Source organism: Salvelinus sp. IW2-2015, linkage group LG2, assembly GCF_002910315.2.
Source record: "Salvelinus sp. IW2-2015 linkage group LG2, ASM291031v2, whole genome shotgun sequence".
Classification (NCBI taxonomy): Eukaryota; Metazoa; Chordata; class Actinopteri; order Salmoniformes; family Salmonidae; genus Salvelinus; species Salvelinus sp. IW2-2015.
Window position 1 is genome coordinate 15042979 of NC_036839.1, and position 26081 is coordinate 15069059.

Consider the following 26081-nt stretch of genomic DNA (forward strand, 5'->3'; position numbering starts at 1 on the left):
CATCTATTACAGTAAAATAATGTCTCCATGTGTTTTGGTGTCCATATGACCCATTCTGTTGGACAAAATCTCAAATGCAAATAGCGAGTTGAAACCGTTTGCCAAAGAAGAAGAAGTGATCTCTTATCTGTTGTTGTGAGTGGTAGGAGGAGAGGCTTGGGAGAAAAAGGCGAAGCAAGAGGTTTCCCTCTCGCCAAATTCTGTCCAAAATAAGCCCAATGCATTTCTATGCTCTTATTTTGAACCTAAGCTTGTCACCTGCCTTCCCGCCTTTGGGACAACGACTCCCATTGTTAGGGCGGAGACATGAGCATCCCGTCATTATATACAGATCTCTGGTGGAAATGGGAAGGTGCACAGCACAGAAGGAGCGAACGAGACCGAAAAGACAACGTGAGAACAAGCGGACATAAACGCTCATAAAAACAAAATACTATTCTGCGATACAGGCATTAGGAATGAACATAAATTCAAATTAATTTGATATATCGCCCAGCCCTACATTCACATGACTGCCAGTGGTAAAGGAGAATGCAATGCACAGCCACAGATAAGAATACCTTCTAGCTTACCATCTTTAAATCACTCACCAGCAGCGAACTGAGCATATTGACCAGGCGGATCATTAACACAATAGATAGGAGGGAGTTCTGAGGGCAGGAATGTGTTTGTTCCCAAAAGGATTTAAGTTCCGCTCGTAAAAGGTAGAGTAAATAGGGAATTCTTGGTTTTACTATCCCCACCATTATCATGAAATGACTCGGCACCGGTCAGTAAAATGAGATCATACGAGTTGAATTAGTATCTACACGTCTTGTTGGTCAAGAGTCCTTACATGTTCACTAGGCTTGGGTGATATACCGTTTATAGCGTATACCGGGGTATTTCGAAATACCGACGGTATGATTTTCAATGCCATTTGGGTTGAGGGCACCCTCGCCTTGCGGTGGCGAGGGTTACGCCACTGCTTTTACGGTATATAAGTTAAGTATAATCATTTTTTTTATTTTTTTTATCCAAGACGTGTCAAAAAATTATATCCAGCTCAGGGCTCCAGCTATGCATTTCATTTGCTAACTTGCTAGCTAAGTGGCTACATGTCAAGATGAAGCTTCTTGGTTACAGCAGAGACATTCAATCCCCTCCTGGATTGCCTAAATTCTTGTGCGTAAATTAAAAAATAAACAAATACATACAGTACCAGTCAAAAATTTAACACACCTACTCCAGGGTTTTTCTTTATTCATACTATTTTCTATAATGTAGAATAATAGTGAAAACATCAAAACAATGAAATAGGTTGCTTTGCTGGTGACACTGTCTGTGATGTATTTAAAATTCAAGGCACACTTAACCAGCATGGCTACCACAGCATTCTGCAGCGAAACGCCATCCCATCTGGTTTGAGCTTAGTGGGACTATCATTTGTTTTTCAACTGAACAATGACTCAACACACCTCCAGGCTGTGTAAGGGCTATTTGACCAAGAAGGAGAGTGATGGATTGCTCCATCAGATGACCTGGCCTCCAATCACATGACCTCAACCCAATTGAGATGGTTTGGGATGAGTTGGACCACAGAGTGAAGGAAAAGAAGCCAACAAGTGCTCAGCATATGTGGGAACTCCTTCAAGAATGTTGGAAAAGCATTCCAGGTGAAGCTGGTTGAGATAATGCCAAGAGTGTGCAAAGCTGTAATCAAGGCAAAGGGTGGCTACTTTGAAGAATATAAAATATATTTTGATTTGTTTAACACTTTTTTGGTTACTACATGATTCCATATGTGTTATTTCATAGTTTTGATGTCTTCACTATTATTCTACAATGTATAAAAATAAAGAAAAACCCTTGAATGAGTAGGTGTCCAAACTTTTGACTGGTACTATATATATATATATATATAGTATGGTACAGAAACGGTATGAAAGTCTGAATACTGCCTAACCCTAATGTTCAAAGGCTGATTCACAGTGAATGGATATAATCACTCCCCAAAAGTAGGCCTCCAACCAACCATCAACAAGTCACTGGAGGAGCCATGATGAGGTTGTTTATACTGTACAGTACAGTTAAATCAGGGTTCCACCACGTCACTCCAGTTCCCTCCCGACTGTCCTCATTCAGCTGGGGCTCACACAGACCCCTTAATGTCAACAATGTTTCCATAAATACCGCTTGGAGCATGCTGGATTAACATCCGGAAATGTCTCCACTACTACTAGCCTAGATACACCACATTGTTAACAAGAGAAAGATGTGACCCTCAGACACACCAGCTTTAGGCAATGCCTCAGTAATTACAGAAGCTTAAACACCCCATAGTTTGGGTTCTCATCCATGACACGTTTCACCTGATACAGTGCTACAGCAGCCATAACATCATCATGTGTAACAAAGACACTAATTTCCTGTGTGTGATCTGTCAATCAAGGCACCAAAGAATGCCCTCCACAAATAAGTCAACAACCTGAGCGAAAGCAGACTTCCTTGGTTAATAAGTTTGATCCAAAAGGGTGACATTGTCCAGTATATTACCACATATACAATTGACCTCTCTCAGAACTTTTAGGCCAGACAAAAGCTAGCTAGCTACCATGAATAGAACCCATATAGTAAGGTTCACATTCTTTAAGACCCCAAAATGAAAGCAATTATCATCAACTTCACTTCAGATTATCAATGTAACATTTCCTCTTCTCACTGCTTACCCGTATCGGTGACGTTGAAAACTTGATCTTCCTCAGTGGTTCCGGTTTCTCCTCATCATCTGAAAGCCCAGGGGCCTCCTCATACTCCTCCTCACAGGGCTGCTCTTCCTTCTCCTCCTCGAGGGTCTGGTCAGTATCCCTATCATCCACAAATGCTGTGTTCTCTCTACCATATGCCACTGGGGAAATCTTGCCCCTTCTGCCCTGTTCCTCCTGCTCCTCCTCAGCAACCTCCTCCTCCACATTTTCCTCCTCGTAATCCGCGGTTTGACTTACAGGATTCGTGTCTTCTCTCCACTCCTCTTTCAACTCATGCCGTGACTCCTCAAATCGACTTCCTTCTTCCTTCTCCAGTGTAATCTCGGTCTCCTTGCCGTCATCTTTCTCTGAGATCTGCTGCTGATGGTGTTCATCCTTCTGACTGATCGCCTTTGGTGGCGATTCTTTTAGCTCAACTTTGATCTCTTTTGGGGGTTGAACATGCACTTCCTCAAAAACATCGTCTTCAATATTCTCATCTTCGTTCTCCTCGCTCTCTGATGACTCATTCTGTACCACTACGAGCTCAGCCCGGACCATGCCAGGCAGAGATGAGGCCTGGGTAGGTTGCTTTTCCCTGCTGGGACTCTGTGTCACATGCCCATCACTCTTGGCACTGTTGGAGGTTTTGGCCCTGTTGCTACTGTAAAAGCTATTGGCAAACACAGTAGGCTGTTTTTGATCCCTGGGGGGTGGACTGGAGGGTTTTACTCCATCGCTACCCACAGATGGTCTACTGAAACCGTCACTGGTTGAGTGGGAGACCTTGTAAGCGCTTTGGCCACCTGGGGATACGGGCTCTGGGGAGATGGGCTTTGGAGTGGCATTGGCTGTTGGGGGGAATGTTTTGTGAGTAGTGTTATTGAATGGGGAAGTTGGTTTGAGAATGACACCAGAAACTATGGAGGTGGGTTTGTTAGTGGCATCATTAGTTGGAATGGTGGATTTGTAAAAACTGTCCCTTGTCGGAGATGTGGGCATTGAGCGATCTGAGAGACTGCATACTTTAGACAACATCTCTGTGGCTTTTGCCTCATTGTCACTGTCCACAATGACGTTGTCTAGCCGCCTGGACATGGGTCCAGCTTTCAGTGACACCCTGGACACATGTTTAGTCTCCTCAGTATCGCTCCTCTCATCTGGCTGGCTTCTCATCACTGGAGTGGGACAAGGCTCTGTTTTGATGTTGCTAGTTTCAGTGGACCCTGACAATCTCCTGGTACTTTTCCCCCCATCAGACACACTGCCCAGGGGCACCCGGCTTACAACTCTGTTGGGAGACTTCTCCGCTGCGGGTTGTTCTTTGATAGTCCTCTCAAAGAGTTTCCTGGTCGAAGAAAACTTCTCTGCCAAAGCTGTTTTGTCACCCTCGACATCTTCTCCCTTGGGGGTTTTGTCTAAACTTGGAGATTCTGGGCTAGTGGCACTGCTCAAACTTGTTTTGTGTGTGGTGACTGCAAATGGCACATTTGGTGGGGAGACAGGGGACAAATCAGCTTTCAACGTTGTTTTCACCTCTTGAATCTCTTGTTGCTGGCCATCCATCTGGAGGAAAATATTCTTTATCTTGTTTATCCGATTGCCAAAATGCCTCCCCCTCGTGTCCTCCTGTGTGTCGTTAGAGCCATTTGCATATGACTTTGCAGCGCCGTCGGATTTCGTCCCATCAAAAGTACACTTAATAGCGTGGAAGTCCGACTTGTAAGCATTTCTATGCGGGGACGCACTCCTCAGCGCTCTTTCTCCTTTGCTCTCGGCTTTTATCATTTTCAAAGATTTACTGGGAGTATTTTGGGAAGAGGCGATAGAAATTAAAATTCAAGAGTGTTTCTTGTTCCACTATTGTTGTTCTCAGTCGACCAGTGCCATGGATCCCTCAGATTATTCGGCGTCTTGGTCAGGGAGTCTAAATCATGCGTAATGTAGTGGTCATCTACAGAGACAAGAGGAAAATACACTTTCAAAACCTAGCTGTTAGTACTATTCGAGCTTATCCAAAGCAACTTCCTATATACCTTGCAATCGCATTCTTCCGGCTGCTTCAAAGCAAATTACTTTTCCCTCACCGCTACATTGTCGTAGACCAACTTCTTTAATTATTGAACCTGAATGGGCTTTTAAGAGCCTATGATAATTCGTAGCCGGTCAAACACTGACAATATAAGTCAGCTAAAGATGAAACACAGAAATAAGTTAACTGCAAAACACGTTAGATACCAAACGTCTTTTGTGATCAGTTTCATTGTAACAATTACAAGTAAACCGCGAGCAAAACATTTCAGAGCTTTACCGCACGCAAATTAACTTCCGTTGTATTTTACCTCTTACGATACTTGTTTCTTCATCCTAGGTGCTGAAGGCTCCTCATAATGCAACTCTTGTGTAATTTATTCTCCCGAACTTGTCATTTCTTTACCGCCATCACTCCCCTTTCCAGTTTTACTCCTTCCTTGTACTCCAGATACAGACAAATCGCGCTTCCGCGCGTACGTACCCTCGCCCTCTGGCGCACCACACGATCAGACACAATCGGGGGCGCGCACACCAAAACATTCCAGGACTACAAACCCCCATCCCTTCTTGAGTGCGTGGTTGCGCATACACATGAAATATTTGAGGAATAGATTCCTTGAGAAGCTCACCCACCGCTCTGCCGCATATGAAAGAAGAACATTTAAAATGTCCTCAAACAAAGCAACACCTATCCCACCAGGTAGCTACTGTATGTATCTTCAGCAGCTGCTCTATCTGATAGTGATAGTTTTGGTGTAAATGTCTCAACAGAAATATGGCTATTTGATGTTCCAACAAGTGGCTGTGATTTTGGTGAACAGTCTAAGAGCTTGTGTGAAATAGGCTTGGCATGATGCAACGCAGATACCTTACGACCAACCTTAACTTGGTCTATTTTGCCTCCCGAGTGGCGCAGCGGTCTAAGGCATCACTACAGACCTGAGTTCGATCCTGGGCTGTATCACAACCAGCCGTGATTGGGAGTCCCATAGGGCGGCGCACAATTGGCCCAGCATCGTCCCGTCTGGGTTAGGGGAGGGTTTGGCTGTCATTGTGAATAAGAATTTGTTCTTAAGAAATCTTAACTGATTTGCCTAGTTAAATAAATCAATCTTAGCGATACTACCACTGCAGAACAGTAATGTATGTGTCATAATTCGACTGTGTCCATTGTGTAACATTGTTCCAGAATAGCTGACCTGTAAAGAAACTCAAAAAGGTACATAAATGGCACTATATTACCTCACTGAGGAACTGTGCTGCCTTGCAGAGAAGCCAAACTAGTTTCTCTAATGCAAATTCTCTCTCTCGTATTCTGCCACTGTGTACTCTGTTTAGGGCCAAATGTGTCAAGTAATTATCTTTTTGTTTTCTCATGATTTGGTTGGGTCTAATTGTGTTGCTGTCCTGGGGCTCTGTTAGTGTTTGTGAACAGAGCCCCAGGACCAGCTTGCTTGGATTTTTGTCCCATTCTCTCGGTCTTTCTGTAGCAGCCAGACGATGCAGCCTGTCTCAGAAAACAGTGTTTGCCTACGGAGGATGGAAAAGTACACTGAAAATGATGAGTGCAGTTTTACAGGAGAACATCAACACTGGTGGTGTTTGCACAGGTAAGGAGAGCTCATCTTCTCTGTGAAGAACACACCGTAACACTTAGTAAATCGAGAATATTACTTCAGAGTTGACTAATCATTGAGATCTGAGTAAAATTTATATGGTAAATTATGCCAAATGTTTCCACACAATCCAAACAATGGCAATCGTATTATTTTATGATTTAACACTACAATATATTGTAATGCAATGACTGGATTCTTTTATAGGAATAAGAGTGAATACAGTAATTATTTAATATGGAAAATGGAGCAATTACTTACAATGCAGCACTTAAACTGGTTCCCTTCTTTAGGGACAGTAGCCCTGCACGAAGTAGCACAAAAGTTCAAGTTAACTTCTACTCTATAGACAGACATATTTGATGTGTTAATTCTAATCTAAAAATACCAAGATAGCCTTAACAGGATTTGTTGATGTTCTTGAGATCAGCCAGACTCACTGGAAGAGAGTTTAGTGACATTTCCCAGGTGGCATGAGGACCTAGATTTCAAAAATACCAACCAATCAAATAGAAAGGGGGACAGAAGAGGTGAATAGAATTGAAGAAAAAGGTTCTTTGCACTCCACCCTCAGACATTGTATAGGATAGATTAAGTAGATGTTCAATCCAATAAAGAACAAACTTGATCAAATGTGTTAACCCTGCACAGGCCCTGATCACTTTGCAAGTCAATGTACAACAGTGGAGGCTGCTGAGGGGAGGACGGCTCATAATAATGGCTGGAATGGAGTCAGTGGAGTGGATCAACCACATGGAAACCACGTCTTTGATGTGTATGATACCATTTCATTGACTCCCTTCCAGCCATTATGAGCCGTCCTCCCTTCAGCAGCCTCCACACGTATACTAGACTAACTAGATGTCTTAACGTTGATAAGTGGAAGTTAATGACATCTGAATCCTCTTGAAAATGTTCATGAAAGCAAATAGGCTTCTGTGCTGAGCCACGATATATTCAAAAGTAGTTCCTTTGTAGAGCATCAACTTCTGCCTATCCTACACTCATCTTGGTACCAGTAGACCACACTAATCATAGAAAATAATGGCCAAAATGCATTTAGAAGGCACTTCGTTAGGCGATCATTCCAAAATCGTTGTGTAAAACAAAAGTTACTGATCAGTATTTAATGAAATAAACTTGGCAGCTAATGCATAAACAGATGGTGATCTATTTGTCATATGTTGAGCTTTGTTATTTTCTCAATCACCCCAGGAGTGAACCCATACATATTTAAAATGTTTGAAACATGAAAAATGTACCTGACCCAAAGACTACATTAGATCCCCAAAATGTGTAGGTCTAACAACATGTCTTAACTCCAATTGAATGGATTGAAGAGCTACTCCAAACATTTTATGACTTACAGTGCCTTCAGAAAGTATTCAGACCCCCTTTTCCACGTTTTGTTACGTTACAGCCTTATTCTAAAATGTATTAAATCGTTTTTTCATCTCAAATCTACACACAATACCCCATAATGACGAAGCAAAAACAGGCTAATTTAAATAAAATAACTGAAATATCACATTTACATATGTATTCAGACCCTTTACTCAGTACTTTGTTGAAGCACCTTTTGGCAGTGTCTTTAGGTGCCATTTGGAAAAACTCCAAGCGGCCTGTCATGTGCCTTTTACTGAGAAGTGGCTTCCGTCTGGTCACTCTACAATAAAGGCCTGATTGGTGGAGTGCTGCAGAGATGGTTGTCCTTATGGAAGGTTCTACCATCTCCACAGAGGAACTCTAGAGCTCTGTCAGAGTGACCATCGGGTTCTTGGTCACCTCCTGACCAAGACCCTTCTCCCCCGTTTTAGGCCAGCTCTAGGAAGAGTCTTGGTGGTTCCAAACTTCTTCCATTTAAGGATGATGGAGGCCACAGTGTTCTTCAATGCTGCAGAAATGTTTTGGTACCCTTCCCGAGACTTGTGCCTCGACACAATCATGTCCCGTGCTCTACGGACAATTCCTTCGACCTCATGGTTTGGTATCTGCTGTGAACTGTGGGACCTTATATAGACAGGTGTGTGCCTTTCCAAATCATGTCCAATCAATTTAATTTACCACAGGTGAACTCCAATGAAGTTGTAAAACCATCTCAAGGATGATCAATGGAAACAGGATGCACCTGAGCTTAATTTCGTGTCTCCTAGCAAAAGGTCTGAATACTTATATAAATAAGTTGTAAAATGTGAAATTATTAATAAATGTGCAAACATTTCTAACAAACTGTTCTGACTCATTATGGGGTATTGTGTGTAGATTGCTGAGAATTTTAAAAAGAAATCAATTTTAGAATAAGGCTGTAACGTAACAAAATGTGGAAAAAGTCAAGGGGTCTGAATACTTTCCGAAGGCAATAATGTAGAAGTTAAGTTACGCAAATCATATATATTTTTTATTAATATATAAAAAGAGTGTGGCTAATGGTAGGTAACTGATGGTGTAGACAGATTCAATTGAGATTACTTCAATACAGCCTTTGTGTAACTATTCAAGTAGGCTACCTCACAGTCAACATGTCAGAGGATATTCATAAATAGAAATTAACACAAACAGCTTAGCAGTAGCTACATTTAGGGAAGCAATCTCTGCAGTCTTACTGGAGACATTCTGCTCCTCAGGCATTTCCTGGGGAGTAATCTCCTCTCACATTCCATTTGGGACATAGTTATCTGATGTATGAGGGTTTATAAATCTTCTCGCAGAAACTCACATGTGCTTCTGGTTTAATAGTTAATTTGATTTCTATAAATACATTACATTGTGGTCAAGAGATTTGTTGTGGGTTCAACAAGGTGAAGGGTTAAAGGTTTCAATGATCGGAATTATGAAACAGATTGATGACTGACTTGATTTCCCTTGACATTTAGCGCTCGGCTTATTTTTCAGTGAAAACTCATGTCTAGATCCACTGTGTGTGGAGCCTTTAGAAAATGTAAAATACTCTTTGTTGTAGCCCTTTTTCAGTAGTGGGAAACTTTGAAAGTCATCTACATACCAGCTGCAACAAAGCAGCTGCCTGAATGCTAGTTAGCATCTGAAATGATGCTGTGTGTGCGCACATGAGGTCTGCATGTGTGTTTACTATTACAAGCTCACTGGATTATCTCCGAGCAACGGTGGGCCTTTAGGCCCTGAAAGGCATACAGGCAGTCAGTGGGACAGCATACCTCCCAGGGGTAAAATCACAGCAGGCCAATAGCCCACAGTCCCCATGACAACACCTCAAACAATGTCTGAACGCACCAGTACCTTCAAATCAAGGGAAGACAGGACATTGTACAGGCAACAAAACACTCTAAAATCATACTACAAGGTGAACAGCTTACATGATATCATGAAGATGTTCAGCCCTCTGAGGGGCCAGGAATCACAACAGATATGTTTGAATCATAGCACAGCTGCAACACATTTTTCACTAGGCTATATACAGGGAACTGCCCAAATAAACACCAATGTAAAGTTTCTTAATAGGGAGTTGGGCTATCACAAGCCGCCATAACAGCTTCAATGCGCCTTAGAATAGATTCTACAAGTGTCTGGAACTATATTGGAGGAATGCGACATCGTTCTTCCACAAGAAATTCCAAAATTTGATGTTTTGTTGATGGTGGTGGAAAACTGTCTTTGGCACCGCTCCAGAATCTCCTATAGGCTAAAGCCTTGTTCATACTGCAGGCATTAATGCTCAAATCCGTTTTGGACTACTGACTGCCCAAACAGCAAATTATAAGTGACCAAATCGGTGAGAGTGTGTTCAGACAGCAGTCACTTTCTGACAAGGCTACGCTAGTTGTCATTGTAACAACGGGTACAGTTGAGGTCAGAAGTTTACATACACCTTAGCCAAATACATTTAAACTCAGTTTTTCACAATTCCTGACATTTAATCCTAGTAACAATTCCCTGTCTTAGGTCAGTTAGGATTACTACTTTATTTTAAGAATGTGAAATGTTAGAATAATAGTAGAGAGAATTATTTATTTAATCTTTTATTTCTTTCATCACATTCCCAGTGGGTCAGAAGTTTACATGCACTCAATTAGTATTTGGTAGCATTGCCTTTATTGTTTAATTTGGGTCAAATGTTTTGGGTAGCCTTCCACAAGCTTCCCACAATAAGTTGGGTGAATTTTGGCCCAATCCTCCTGACAGAGCTGGTGTAACTGAGTCAGGTTTGTAGGCCTCCTTGCTCGCACACGCTTTTTCAGTTCTGCCCACAAATTTTCAATAGGATTGAGGTCAGGTCTTTGTGATGGCCACTCCAATACCTTGACTTTGTTGTCCTTAAGCCATTTTGCCACAACTTTGGAAGTATGCTTGGGGTCATTGTCCATTTGGAAGACGCATTTGAGACCAAGCTTTAACTTCCTGACTGATGTCTTGAGATGTTGCTCCAATATATCCACATAATTTCCCTACCTCATGATGCCATCTATTTTGTGAAGTGCACCAGTCCCTCCTGCAGCAAAGCACCCCCACAACAGGATGCTGCCACCCCCGTGCTTCACAGTTGGGATGGTGTTCTTTGGCTTGCAAGCCTCTCCTTTTTCCTCCAAACATAACGATGGTCATTATGGCCAAACAGTTCTATTTTTGTTTCATCAGACCAGAGGACATTTCTCAAAAAAGTACGATCTGTGTCCCCATGTGCAGTTACAAACCGTAGTCTGGCTTTTTTATGGCGGTTTTGGAGCAGTGGCTTCTTCCTTGCTGTGTGGCCTTTCAGGTTGTCAATATAGGGCTCGTTTTACTATAGATATAGATACTTTTGTACCTGTTTCCTCTAGCATCTTCACAAGGTCCTTTGCTGTTGTTCTGGGATTGATTTGCACTTTTCGCACCAAAGTATGTTAATCTCTAGGAGACAGAACGCATCTCCTTCCTGGGCGGTATGGCGGCCCCATGGTGTTTATATTTGCGTACTATTGTTTGTACAGATGAACGTGGTACCTTCAGGCGTTTGGAAATTGCTCCCAAGGATGAACCAGACTTGTGGAGGTCTACAAGTTTTTTCTGAGGTCTTGGCTGATTTCTTTTGATTTTCCCATGATGTCAAGCAAAGAGGCACTGCGTTTGAATGTAGGCCTTGAAATACATCCACAGGTACACCTCCAATTGACTCAAATTATGTCAGTTAGCCTATCAGAAGCTTCTAAATCCATGACATTGTTTCTGGAATTTTCCAAGCTGTTTAAAGACACAGTCAACTTAGTGGATGTAAACTTCTGACCCACTGGAATTGTGATACAGTGAATTATAAGTGAAATAATCTGTCTGTAAACAATTGTTGGAAAAATTACTTGTGTCATGCACAAAGTAGATATCCTAACCGACTTGCCAAAACTATAGTTTGTTAACAAGAAATTTGTGGAGTGGTTGAAAAACGAGTTTTAATGACTCCAACCTAAGTGTATGTAAACTTCCGACTTCAACTGTATGCGTGTGGTGGTGTATGCTGATTGGTGGTGGTGCTCAAGCTTCCTATCACTCAGGAGTTATGTAGCAAGGTAAGATGACAACAATGCCCGCCATGGATGTTTCCCAGTTCAATCAATCAATCAATCAAATTTATAAAACTCTTCTTACATCAGCTGATGTCACAAAGTGCTGTACAGAAACCCAGCCTAAAACCCCAAACAGCAAGCAATGCAGATGTAGAAGCACGGTGGCTAGGAAAAACTCCATAGAAAGGCCAGAACCTAGGGAGAAACCTAGAGAGGAAGCAGTCTATGAGGGGTGGCTGTGCCGGGTGGAGATTATAACAGAACATGGCCAAGATGTTCAAATGTTCATAGATGACCAGCAGGGTCAAATAATAATAATCACAGTGGTTGTAGAGGGTGCAACAGGTCAGCACCTCAGGAGTAAATGTCAGTTGGCTTTTCATAGCCGATCATTCAGAGTATCTCTACCGCTCCTGCTGTCTCTAGAGAGTTGAAAACAGCAGGTCTGGGACAAGGTAGCACCCCTGGTGAACAGGTAAGGGTTCCATAGCCGCAGCACCAGTTGAAACTGGTGTAGCAGCACGACCAGGTGGACTGGGGACAGTAAGGAGTCATCAGGCCAGGTAGTCCTGAGGCATGGTCCTAGGGCTCAGGTCCTCTGAGAGAAAGAGAGAAAGATAGAAAGAAAGAAAGAAAGAGAAAAAGAGAGAAAATTAGAGAGAGCATACTTAAATTCCCACAGGACTCCGGATAAGACAGGAGAAATACTCCAGATATAACAGACTGACCCTAGCCCCCCGACACAAACTATTGCAGCATAAATACTGGAGGCTGAGACAGGAGGGGTCGGGAGACACTGTGGCCCCGTCCGACGATACCCCCGGACAGGGCCAAACAGGAAGGATATAACCCCACCCATTTTGCCAAAGCACAGCCCCCACACCACTAGAGGGATATCGTCAACCACCAACTTACCATCCTGAGACAAGGCCGAGTATAGCCCACAAAGATCTCCCCCACAGCATGAACTCAAGGGGCGGCACCAACCCGGACAGGAAGATCACGTCAGTAACTCAACCCACTCAAGTGACGCACCCCTCCTAGGGACGGCATGGAAGAGCACCAGTAAGCCAGTGACTCAGCCCCTGTAATAGGGTTTGAGGCAGAGAATCCCAGTGGAGAGAGGGGAACTGGCCAGGCAGAGACCACAAGAGCGGTTCATTGCTCCAGAGCCTTTCCGTTCACCTTCACACTCCTGGGCCAGACTCCACTCAATCATAGGATCTACTGAAGAGATTAGTCTTCAATAAATCAAAATCAACTCAAATCAAATGTATTTATATAGCCCTTCTTACATCAGCTGATATCTCAAAGTGCTGTACAGAAACCCAGCCTAAAACCCCAAACAGCAAGCAATGCAGGTTGTTAGATAGAAGCACGGTGGCTAGGAAAAACTCCCTAGAAGGCCAAAACCTAGGAAGAAACCTGAGAGGAACCAGGCTATGAGGGGTGGCCAGTCCTCTTCTGGCTGTGCCGGGTGGAGATTATAACAGAACATGGCCAAGATGTTCAAATGTTCATAAATGACCAGCATGGTCAAATAATAATAATCACAGTAGTTGTCGAGGGTGCAAGCAAGTCAGCACCTCAGGAGTAAATGTCAGTTGGCTTTTCATAGCCGATCATTAAGAGTATCTCTACCGCTCCTGCTGTCTCTAGAGAGTTGAAAACAGCAGGTCTGGGACAGGTAGCACGTCCGGTGAACAGGTCAGGGTTCCATAGCCGCAGCAGAACAATTGAAAACTGAGCAGCAGCACGGCCAGGTAGTCCTGAGGCATGGTCCTAGGGCTCAGGTCCTCCGAGAGAGAGAAAGAAAGAGAGAAAGAGAGAATTAGAGAGAGCATACTTAATTTCACACAGGACACCGGATAAGACAGGAGAAGTACTCCAGATATAACAAACTGACCCTAGCCCCCGACACAAACTACTGCAGCATAAATACTGGAGGCTGAGACAGGAGGGTGCAGGAGACACTGTGGCCCCATCCGATGATACCCCGGACAGGGCCAAACAGGAAGGATATAACCCCACCCACTTTGCCAAAGCACAGCCCCACACCACTAGAGGGATATCGTCAACCACCAACTTACCATCCTGAGACAAGGCCAAGTATAGCCCACAAAGATCTCCGCCACGGCACAACCAAGGGGGGCGCCAACCCAGACAGAAAGATCCCGTCAGTGACTCAACCCACTCAAGTGACGCACCCCTCCTAGGGACGGCATGAAAGAGCACCAGTAAGCCAGTGACTCAGCCCCTGTAATAGGGTTAGAGGCAGAGAATCCCAGTGGAGAGAGGGGAACCGGCCAGGCAGAGACAGCAAGGCGGTTCGTTGCTCCAGAGCCTTTCCGTTCACCTTCACACTCCTGGGCCAGACTACACTCAATCATATGACCCACTGAAGAGATGAGTCTTCAGTAAAGACTTAAAGTTGAGACCGAGTCTGCGTCTCTCACATGGGTAGGCAGACCATTCCATAAAAATGGAGCTCTATAGGAGAAAGCCCTGCCTCCAGCTGTTTGCTTAGAAATTCTAGGACAATTAGGAGGCCTGCGTCTTGTGACCGTAGCATACGTGTAGGTATGTACGGCAGGACCAAATCGGAAAGATAGGTAGGAGCAAGCTCATGTAATGCTTTGTAGGTTAGCAGTAAAACCTTGAATGTTCAAAACAATAGTGTAAGAACACTTTTAAAGCCTCTAAGAATAAGATGATCCAACTTTCAAGTCCTTTTCGGCTAGCCACAGCAGTCAACTGGCTAGCTAGGTAGCAGTTTATCTTCATAACAAATTCACTAATTTGTTTGTAAACAATTAACAAGCTAGTTAGCTACCACATATTTTTGTCACTGTCAACAGAGTAGCTAGTAGGCAGCAAGATATGGCAAATAACAGTCTAAAAACCACTTGAGGGCTAAATAAATCAGATTTGTATCGGATTTCAAACCACCTACAAAGGTGGTTTGAAATGTGGCTTGACCTATCCCATCCGTGCTTTTTGGCTGTTCAGACTGCAGGAAAAATAAGAGATTCTTATCGGATATGAAAATAAATACGATTTGTGTCACTTCAAACTGCCAATGTGAACAGGGCTTTAATGGTCAATTGGGTTTAGATCTGGTGACTGACACACGCCCTTAAATCCCCCTATGCTTCTTTGAGATCCCTCTTTCAAAGTCAATTACAGTGTCTGAATACCCATACATACCGTTTGAGTATGTGGGGGGAAAAATAACGTTTCATAGTATGTGACATTTCAAAAACAGAGTATACTTTAAATGCCCGGATGTCATACTAATTTTAGCTATGACAGCTGCTAATAATCAGATATGGCGATGTGCTACCGATATTAACCAACAACGCAATCGTGCATGACTCATTCTCAGTATTCGAAAATAAAGTTTTTCAGGATTGGACATTTAAAAAAAATCTAGTATGGTTTAATTGCCAAGATGTTATACTCATTTCAGCCCTTCATCTAGAATACAATACACTGGAAGAGGTGGGCTGCGAGTAATAGGCCCTAGTTTTCTTCAAGTAGCCAAACAACAAAACTAGGTTACTTAATTGGGAAGATACAGAATAGCAAAGCTTATGCCGTGGTGTTCAAATGTAGACCAAGTCGTTTTTGATCACGAGTAGGCCTATTGCGTCGCAGGCTACATCTTTGAAAAACGTTTTTAAAATGTTTCTTACCCAAAGTGGATTTTTGTTTTCTCATTGAAAAGTGTTTATTGTTATCTTGGGCTTCATCAGAGCTTTTAAACATCATACAAACGGGGACAGCTTGGTCTGACGAGGAAATCACAACTATTGTGAAGTCCTTGCAGAGAAACCACATGATAAAAATCACATCCATTAATTTGTGTGACATCAAAGAGGGTTGCAGTCCAAGTAAGCTTCAAACAGGGAGCTCACCCCGCAAAGCACATGGTAAGATCAGTGACATAACATCAAAACAGGAAGAAAAAAAAGGTAAGGTTAAATAATGCACTGTGCGAAATTGTGATGTAAATGTGCATACTATGTATTGGTGCATCAAAATACATGAAGTTGCCAATATTATGTTTCAATAGAACAGCATGATGGAGTAGCTAAATTTTTTAAAATGTTTTATTTAACCTTTATTTAACTAGGCAAGTCAGTTAAGAACGTGAATTCAGAAAACGTGGGAGAATCTTCTGTAACCTCTTCAGACATCGATCCAACATATTAGCCCAACTCATGATGCATTTCTGAAATCCTCAATGCTTCCTAATCAAACAAATTGATTTGTCATTGGGGTACAATTAGGACTATAATGGTGTCCCAGTTTATCTATCCTGCTGTCTACCAATTCCAAACTGAAAACGTGTTTTTTACTCAGTGCACGCAAATGGGTGTGTCATGCCTCCTGTGAATATGATATCAACATTTGTTTTTTTGTGTGATTAGGAAACATCTTGAGGATTTCAGAAATGTATAATTTGTTGGGATAATATGTTGGCTAGATGTCTAAAGAGGTTACAGATGATCGTCAATGTAAAAAGCGTCCCACTTAGTCTTAATACACCGTATTAGAGGAGGTGTCATAATGCCCATAAAACCTAGCGGTCAAACAGAGAAATGGTTCCAATTGTTTTTCCACCAATTATTTTTCCCATAGGGAATTTTAGAAATACTTTCAAATAAGGGCATGCAAATCTCTCTTGGTCAAGGTGACTTTTATCAATATATTAGTCTATTTACGCTCAGATTTGAAAATGCTAATTAGCATCAAAGTAGACATAATGTTAGACTACAAATCCCTGCACGTCATCTTTGTGTCAATTTAAAACTTGCACAAGTTTTACTAAATTAACATTAGATAATCCAGAGACCCTTTTTGAAAAAATGTATTTGTTGTTTATTTTGTTTTAAAAAATGGACAACTTTAACTTCCCAATTTCGTGGTATCCAATTGGTAGTTACAGTCTTGTCCCATCGCTGCAACTCCCGTACGGACTTGGGAGAGGCGAAGGTCGAGAGCCATGCGTCCCCCGAAACACAACCCAGCCAAGCCGCACTGCTTCGTGACACAATGCCCGCTTAACCCGGAAGCCAGCCGCACCAATGTGTCGGAGGAAACACCATTCACCTGGCGACCGTGATGGCGTGCATTGCGCCCGGCCTGCCACAGGAGTCGCTAGTGCGCGATGGGACAAGAATATCCCTGCCGGCCAAACCCACCCCTAACCCAGACGACGCTGGGCCAATTGTGCGCCGCCCCATGGGTCGCCCGGTCGCGGCCAGCTGCGACAGAGCCTGGACTCGAACCAGGATCTCTAGTGGCACAGCTTGAACTGCCTTAGACCACTGCGCCACTCGGGAGGCCAATAATATCCAGTCTTATGGCAAAAAAAGAAACCAGATATGCCTCAATCGTTGTCTTTGGTGCCATTTACACAGGCAGCCCAATTCTGATATTTTTTTCAACTAATTGGTCTTTTGACCAATCACTTCAGATATTTTTTAGAGCTGATCTGATTGGTCAAAAGACAAATTAGTTTAAAAAAATCACAATTGGACTGCCTGTGTAAACATAGCCCATTGAGCAGAGGCCCTCTCGAGTGAACTACTTTCCATGCCAGCACCACCGATTTTTGAAACGGCCTGTTTTCTGTTAAAGTTCTTAGTCATGTAATACAAATCTCTGAGGTCTTCACAGATCAAATCTCTGAAGTGTTTACTGATTATTTTCCTCAATGTTTCATATCTGCCAGAAATGATATTATATTCCATCAGTCAAACTTCACAGACCTCATCCAGATTTCCACTTTTGACTCCATGACTGGAAATATGTACCATATTCTGAGACTTTAATGTTACATTACATTAATCAAATCATATATTCTATTAATTCTGAACGCAGTATGTCCTCAGCGGTTCACTGTGTTATCCATGGGTTATTCATTAAGCCATTTTTTACATGATTTTGTCTATACTGTATTTTAAACATAGTATATAATATGTAACAATGTGGATAAATGTCTTATTGAAAATAAAAACTTGTCGACAGTGGCCACTAATTCTTAGCCTATAGGGAGTGTGGTGTAGTGTTAATTGGCAGGGTGTGTCTTTCATATGGTGGCATGTTGCAGCTGGCGGTATGCAGTATTAGCGGAATGTGTGCTGTGTCCACGCACTGCATGCCTGAGCAGGAGAAGCTCATATGACCCCATCCTCCTGACCAATTCCAAATTCCACCTCCAGAAGAGAGGGTGTAACTATGGTGATGGCAGCAGACTTCTCTTCAGATGATGGCAATTACAGTTTACAAACACAAACTGTGGTTTGTCACCACCGCAGATGGACCCAATCTCTATAACAGTGGATCAAACTTGACAGTGGTATGTGAGCTGTGGCCTGTGCGCAGTTGGATAAGTATACAGTATTCAAAAGTTGGAAATTAAAGGATGTCATGATGTTACTGGACAGGATGCGCGCTGAATGCTGCCATCTTCTGACAGAAAAGTAAATGGCTGTGAACAAAAGGTGAGGTGCAGACATTTTCCTAAATAAAATCAGCACTGTGATGATAATCGCATGTCAAAATAGTAGCTTTTAAACAATTTATACTGTGTTCCCCACATTGTTTTCATTCCCAATTCAGTAAGGTCATTATGGACTAAAAGCAGTAATCGGATGACACTTTCAAACATGTATTACAGTCTTGTTAACAAACACATAGTGGATTCAGGAAAATACTGCCACAGCTAGTGAGGCAAGATAAGATAGCCATTACTTTTACATTCCCATGTCTCAGTTTGTTACCAAGGCAACTCTAAAGGGAAAGACAAGAAACAATCTATGTAATAAAAGTTTAACTGTATTTGAACTGAAAAAAATACATTCTATGGCCAATATAGCAGCCAAAGTACACTAGAGCAGGCATAAGTGAATGTTATTCCCTATCTGTCTTCGCTTCTTGCTATATGACTTCAACGTATGGAGCTTCAAATGTCACACTATACTCCTGCCTGCATAACATACTAATATCCTGCAGCACAGAATTCCCCTGATGTGCTGACTGGCCATTTAAATCATGCTGTTTGGCACATCTGTCTTCAGCAGCAGCTGCCTCTTGACTTCCTGGGTATAGCACACACACACACCGTCTGGACTTCGGATATTGTATATGGGAGACATCTGCAGGAGTGTGGAACGTTCCCCTGCTGCCAAACCATAGACCCAATTGGGCTTGAGTTGCTTTTTCGGTGTTGTAGTCAGTGTGTTGAATGAGAGTGACAGAGCCTGCAGCTAGCTATCGTAGGGCTCCTATGGCTCGTTTTCATCTGAATGTCTGAGCACAGAGTGCAAGAGGTTCTCCAAATCAATCAGAGAGATGGTTGGAAACCAGAGGACTCTGGTTCACTCAAATCAATGTTAATGAGTGATTTTTGCAAAATTACAAAACCGCAATCTCTCTCAGGTTGCCAATTGAATAGCACCATAATTGTCCTGTGATCCACAGCTACAAGTGTGCAATTCCAACAGTGACTATTCCACTCCCATGGGCAGACTGCAGGTATTTTCTTACAGTGGATATAAAAGCATTTGACTGTTTCCTCCCACTCATTTTGCTGCAGTGCTGTCACTGTAGTGACTGGCCTTCACAGCTCCTGTGCTGTTTATTGCTTGTCTGCATTGCTTTGTATTTAGTGTGTTAGTATAATCTACTGCAATCGAACCTCCATAGTCATAATGGCTTTGAAGCCTATTCCAAAGTCTGCACATATCCGAGCTACAGTACCTTCCTTTCCAGAGGAAATAGCTGCCTTTAGGTCTCAGGTAAGGTTATTCATCATCATTAAGGTGACAGGCAATCCAGAACATTACCTCTGTTACATTCACCCTTATATTCACCTTTGGTTGACCTCCTCTCCCTATCAACCCCACCAGCTGACTGATACCAGCTCTCTGGTGATAGGAGTCAAGGCACCACTGTAACCGATTTCCATCAAACCTTGTTCATCAGGCAAGGTTGCACACCACAAATGTCTGGCTTTAAAATGTGGTCGTCCCCCATTACTTTTGGTTAACAGTTGAGGGATGGTTCTGCAGATATATAAACATTCTCAAATTCATAGACAGAGCTTCAGATGCAAGGACTGACCATCCATCATATAAAAATTATAGTTTTAACCATGTTTTGATGCTATGGACTATACAGTGTTTGTTTGCAAGCAAAAACTCCCAGGTCTGTATTGTTTTTGGAAACCTGCCAAATGTACAGTTGTAATTCATAGCCCAAAATATATACACTGCTCAAAAAAATAAAGGGAACACTAAAATAACACATCCTAGATCTGAATGAATGAAATATTCTTATTAAATACTTTTTTCTTTACATAGTTGAATGTGCTGACAACAAAATCACACAAAAATTATCAATGGAAATCAAATTTATCAACCCATGGAGGTCTGGATTTGGAGTCACACTCAAAATTAAAGTGGAAAACCACACTACAGGCTGATCCAACTTTCATGTAATGTCTTTAAAACAAGTCAAAATGAGGCTCAGTAGTGTGTGTGGCCTCCACGTGCCTGTATGACCTCCCTACAACGCCTGGGCATGCTCCTGATGAGGTGGCGGATGGTCTCCTGAGGGATCTCCTCCGAGACCTTGACTAAAGCATCCGCCAACTCCTGGACAGTCTGTGGTGCAACGTGGCTTTGGTGGATGGAGCGAGACATGATGTCCCAGATGTGCTCAATTGGATTCAGGTCTGGGGAACGGGCGGGCCAGTCCATAGCATCAATGCCTTCCTCTTGCAGGAACTGCTGACACACTCCAGCCACATGAGGTCTAGCATTGTCTTGCATTAGGAGGAACCCAGGGCCAACCGCACCAGCATATGGTCTCACAAGGGGTCTGAGGATCTCATCTCGGTACCTAATGCAGTCAGGCTACCTCTGGCGAGCACATGGAGGGCTGTGCGGCCCCCCAAAGAAATGCCACCCCACACCATGACTGACCCACCGCCAAACCGGTCATGCTGGAGGATGTTGCAGGCAGCAGAACGTTCTCCACGGCATCTCCAGACTCTGTCACGTCTGTCACGTGTTCAGTGTGAACCTGCTTTCATCTGTGAAGAGCACAGGGCGCCAGTGGCGAATTTGCCACTCTTGGTGTTCTCTGGCAAATGCCCAACGTCCTGCACGGTGTTGGGCTGTAAGCACAACCCCCACCTGTGGACGTCGGGCCCTCATACCACCCTCATGGAGTCTGTTTCTGACCGTTTGAGCAGACACATGCACATTTGTGGCCTGCTGGAGGTCATTTTGCAGGGCTCTGGCAGTGCTCCTCCTGATCCTCCTTGCACAAAGGCGGAGGTAGCTGTCCTGCTGCTGGGTTGTTGCCCTCCTACGGCCTCCTCCACGTCTCCTGATGTACTGGCCTGTCTCCTGGTAGCGCCTCCATGCTCTGGACACTACGCTGACAGACACAGCAAACCTTCTTGCCACAGCTCGCATTGATGTGCCATCCTGGATGAGCTGCACTACCTGAGCCACTTGTGTGGGTTGTAGACTCCGTCTCATGCTACCACCAGAGTGAAAGCACCGCCAGCATTCAAAAGTGACCAAAACATCAGCCAGGAAGCATAGGAACTGAGAAGTGGTCTGTGGTCACCACCTGCAGAACCACTCCTTTATTGGGGGTGTCTTGCTAATTGCCTATAATTTCCACCTGTTGTCTATTCCATTTGCACAACAGCATGTGAAATTTATTGTCAATCAGTGTTGCTTCCTAAGTGGACAGTTTGATTTCACAGAAGTGTGATTGACTTGGAGTTACATTGTGTTGTTTAAGTGTTCCCTTTATTTTTTTGAGCAGTGTACTATAAATATTTTGTTTTTAGAAAACACCTCCCAAATATCAGCTTTTTATATATATGAAAGAATATGCTTAAAAATGTTCCACTCTAGTAAACTATTGCGCTATAAAGATCACGAAAGGGCACCTTGAATGTTAGACTGACCGAGTGAACAGGGGACGGTTCAATTCAGCGATGCATCAGCACCTCTTTTTATTGGTCTATATGCCCCTTTCGCTCCTGTTCTTTAATGCAGGTCTTTATTTCACCAGGTCTATGATCTCGCCGAAAATAGTAGCAGCGCACACTGGCCATTCCTCTGCGTCTGCAGAWTGGATTATTTGCCTTGATAAAAGGTAATTCCAAATTTCTTTCAAATGTTTTTTGGAAACCAACTTCTCACTTTTCACAATACTCAATTTATTTGTAGGCATTTCCTTCCAATGGGACCAGTGAAGCCTGTGTTTACTTGCCTTACAAAACTAGGTTATCCTTCACATTGCCATATGTTGCCGAAATAGTACATTCTATACGTAGTTAGCCAGCGCAGCAGTGAATATCGCTTGGTTATAAATTGTCTTCATAAATATGTCGTCTGAAACACTGCTCTAGGCTCCGTTTTATTTTATACTTCCAGCCCATGTATTCTTAAACAGCTATGAACGGACTCGGCGTGGATGTTCATTCATTTCTCATTAGCATATTACAGTTCTAGCTGATGATTCTGAAATAAATAGTGGGCCAGTAGTTTACATCAAATGTCACAAGGAGATCGACAAGATGCTAAGGTCCCCACTGTTTGTGCACTCCATGAAGTCTGTTGAGTGACTAGGGAGCACTATGGGTAAATGATTTAGATGGAAATATCAGTCATTGAGTGTTGAACGATCGTACTATATTTATGACTGATACAGCAGGTCTCGCCACGATGGTCACTTGACCATGGGATCGTCCCTTTACAAATCAACGTTTCCTACTACTACTGCACTACTCTTCATGCAGATTATAACCTTTGGTCAGAAATACATAACTCATTTGATTATTATAATCAAGTGAGATTTGTAAGTGTGAGTGAATACCTCCTGGACTATGTGATGGAACAGCGTTGTAAAGGTGAAGAACCTGTCAGGAAAATAGAAAGGATATGTATTGCATCAGCTATTAGGTGATACAGGTGGGAGGGCGTGGTGTTTTACTGTTGATTTGCTCTAGAGCTTTAAACTTGCCATTCTAGATTTGCTCAGAGTAACATGATGCAAAGCTACCTGTCTGAAAGATTATTTCTAACACAGAGAGATAAGGTGAGGACAGACATGGTTTTCCAGGCCCTCTGGCGGCTGCTCTGATTACTGAGCTGTGGATAAGGCTGCAGGAGACCTGAAGGAGAGAGGCCCCAGCGCACCAGGGAAACCTCCTCTGTGGTCTCTCCATTCGGCACGTTCACCACCATGAGAGAGTGGGAGAGAGAGTGCATTAGCCACACGGCCGTGTGACTCGCTTGTCAGATGTGTTTACAAAGTAAATGTCCCTTTGTCACTGTAGAGCGTACTAGGCACTTTAGGCAGTGCAGCTTAAAGGAGTTGCTTTTGGTGTGGCTTATCGTCAACCTGCAGGCAAACATGGCTCACCTTATAATGTAGATATTTGACATTTACAGCACAGACTTTTTGACTAGATTTTGGTTGGTTGTATAATTGTAAATTCGTCTGTAAATGTGTTCCCCACCAAAAGTAAGCGCAAATACAATGTGAATGGCTAAATATAGCATTTCATATTTTCATTGTTCTACTCTTGCATTAACGTAACAGGAAGAAAAAGGCCTATACCAACTACCAAGACAGGTAGTCTCTCAAATATGTATTATGTGATACCATGGTTGGCAAGTAGGGTACAGAATAAGCAGCCATAATATGTCATGATGAAAAGTTTTTGCACACTTCCCCCCAGGCTACAGCTCGATGAAATATTCGGCTGCTTTTACTGTTGAAAGTGACTCCACAATGTAATGTGACGGTAAGATAGTGGACCCTACACAGTCTTGTCAGTGGGTGTGAAGCATCAGGAGTCAGACAGAGTCACGTGGAAAATAGTTGTAGTGATTTGCAGGTGCAGAAGGTGAGCTGGATCCATTAATATTTACAAGACTTTGATGAGCACTGACATTTTTATCTAACCTTTATTTAACTAGGCAAGTCAGTTAAGAACACGTTCTTATTTACAATGACGGCATACACCGGCCAAACCCCGGACGAGGCTTAGAGAACACTGGGACAACATATCACTCCAGCCCTCTTTAAATGAGCACCCTGAACAGGTTAAATGCCCAAACCCATCTGGGATATTCCAAAATGCACCTAAACAGGTAGGCCTATTTCATCAATTAACTTGAATTTCTCACTTAATAATGCATCCTTTTCACTGGTTTCAATATGAATGGCCAATACATAATACATTTGAACATATCAGGGCGTAAAATCACATTTAACGATACAGGTATAGGAAAATGCTTGAAAACGTTAGCAACATGAACAAACAGTAGCAGACATTTGCAATCTGTTTTTTGGCACTAAACGAGAGGATATGAACGGAGGGGAATGTTTAAGGTGACAGGAGCTCTCGCCAGTGCTCAGCGTCATACAGGGTTATTTTCCTAATTCTCTAATGTTGTGCTGAATAACTGACTGATAGGATATTTCCTCTCCGTTCAGACCTGCTGAGCGCTCTGGAGAAGATGTGGAGATCATACTGGCCAGGCTGAAACGAGTGAAGGCCTTTGAGCGGTTCCACCCTAGCCTCCTACAACAGATATGCCTGTGTGGATACTACGAATGTCTGGAGAGAGGCGTCACATGTAAGTCTTGCAATTATGTTCAAAGACCAGTATGTTAGCGAGACTCTTACTCTGTGCATATCTAAAAATATGTTCTCACATCATGTATTTTCTTCTCTAGTATATCGTCAAGGAGATATTGGCACCAGCTGGTATGCTGTCCTCTCTGGCTCACTTGATGTCAAAGTGTCAGAGACAGCAAATCATCAGGTAAGAACGGTTGACTATTCCTGTAATTATACCCCTTTTAATGAAAAGCAATAGTATTTATTGAGTAGATGCCATAAACAGTCGATGGCGTAAAAGATTGCAAGTGAACAAGATTGCAAAACGAAATGGCATATTAAAACCACTTCCCTGACTTACTGTGAATTACTTTTCTGTACAATTTAAATCACTCGCCCCGTATCCAATCGATTCATTGGTTCCAAAAATAAATTGTACTATAGCTAATGTTCATATTTTTTCATCCAATCGTTAAATACCAAATAAGATAGGCGTATCAGAGGTGTGTCCACTTTCCTGCAAAAAAAATAATTGGTATTCCTTATGTATTGCCTGAGATGGGTGAAAATCTTTCCAATAATCCTACCTTTAGTTCTATTAGTCTCCTCTCACGTCAAAAAGGATGAACTGCTCTGTAGCATGTGCATGAGGAGATCAAGATGCACATTAACCCTGGAGCTCATCTGAAGAGCCAACTAGAAAGGGCACTCTACTTCACAATGATTTATATCTGAGATTGCTAACCTTGGAAACACCAGGAGTCTTTTCCTATCATTACCAGTGACCCGTATGTCCAAGTCTGCCTGACCCTGTGTTGATTGGAGTGATTTTAGAAGCCCTTTGTCTAATGCAAGTGTTCAGTGCTGCTAGATTGCGCCCCACCGTTGGGCGTGATCTGATCACTGCCCGTACCTAGCACTTTGAGTGCCTCTCAATGAGGCCCATTTTTAAGGGAATAAACACATTTGATTAGCATAGTCCTTCCTACTTCCTCCCTGTCAACGAGGAACCATCCAAGAAGAGATGCTTTTTGGTGTCTCTTGTAGGATGCGGTTACGATTTGCACTCTGGGGATTGGGACAGCATTTGGGGAGTCGATCCTGGATAACACCCCACGGCACGCCACCATTGTTACCCGGGAATTCAGTGAACTCCTCCGCATCGACCAGAGGGAGTTCAAGTCTCTGTGGGAGGTAAGCACCTCTGCAGTACTCCTCACTATTGTGGATTCATGCTTTCAATACACCATCCAGTATGACTTACCTAGATAGTAGCTGTAGTTAAGTATCAGTGGACTGATAATACCCACGCTGGAAATAATGAGGCTTTGTGGGGGTTCTATATTCTGGGATTTTCTTTGATCTCTGCAAAAGTGAGCGTGCAGAATTGTTGGTAAGTTGTTTACCCTTTGAGGTGTGCCTCTGAGGCATTGGTTTTTACTTGTGTTTATACACTGTGTATAGATCACGTGAGCAGGACATGAATGCTTAAAGTAGACCACAAGAAATAGCCTTTCTTTTAAAA

The 26081-nt window shown here is 42.9% G+C and overlaps 1 protein-coding gene across 1 annotated transcript in view; it reads right to left on the reverse strand.

Annotated features, from left to right (window-relative positions):
* ppp1r9ala (protein phosphatase 1 regulatory subunit 9A-like A) overlaps window positions 1–5212 on the reverse strand; it is a 41689-nt gene extending 36477 nt beyond the window's left edge. Inside the window, exons 1-2 of the mRNA XM_024003338.2 lie at window positions 5069–5212; window positions 2709–4680 (exon numbers count right to left, since the gene is read on the reverse strand). Coding sequence (XP_023859106.1) covers window positions 2709–4514 — 1806 coding nt within the window. The 5' untranslated portion in view covers window positions 4515–4680; window positions 5069–5212. The remainder of the gene's footprint in view (window positions 1–2708; window positions 4681–5068) is intronic.
* Between the last annotated feature and the right edge of the window lie 20869 nt (window positions 5213–26081).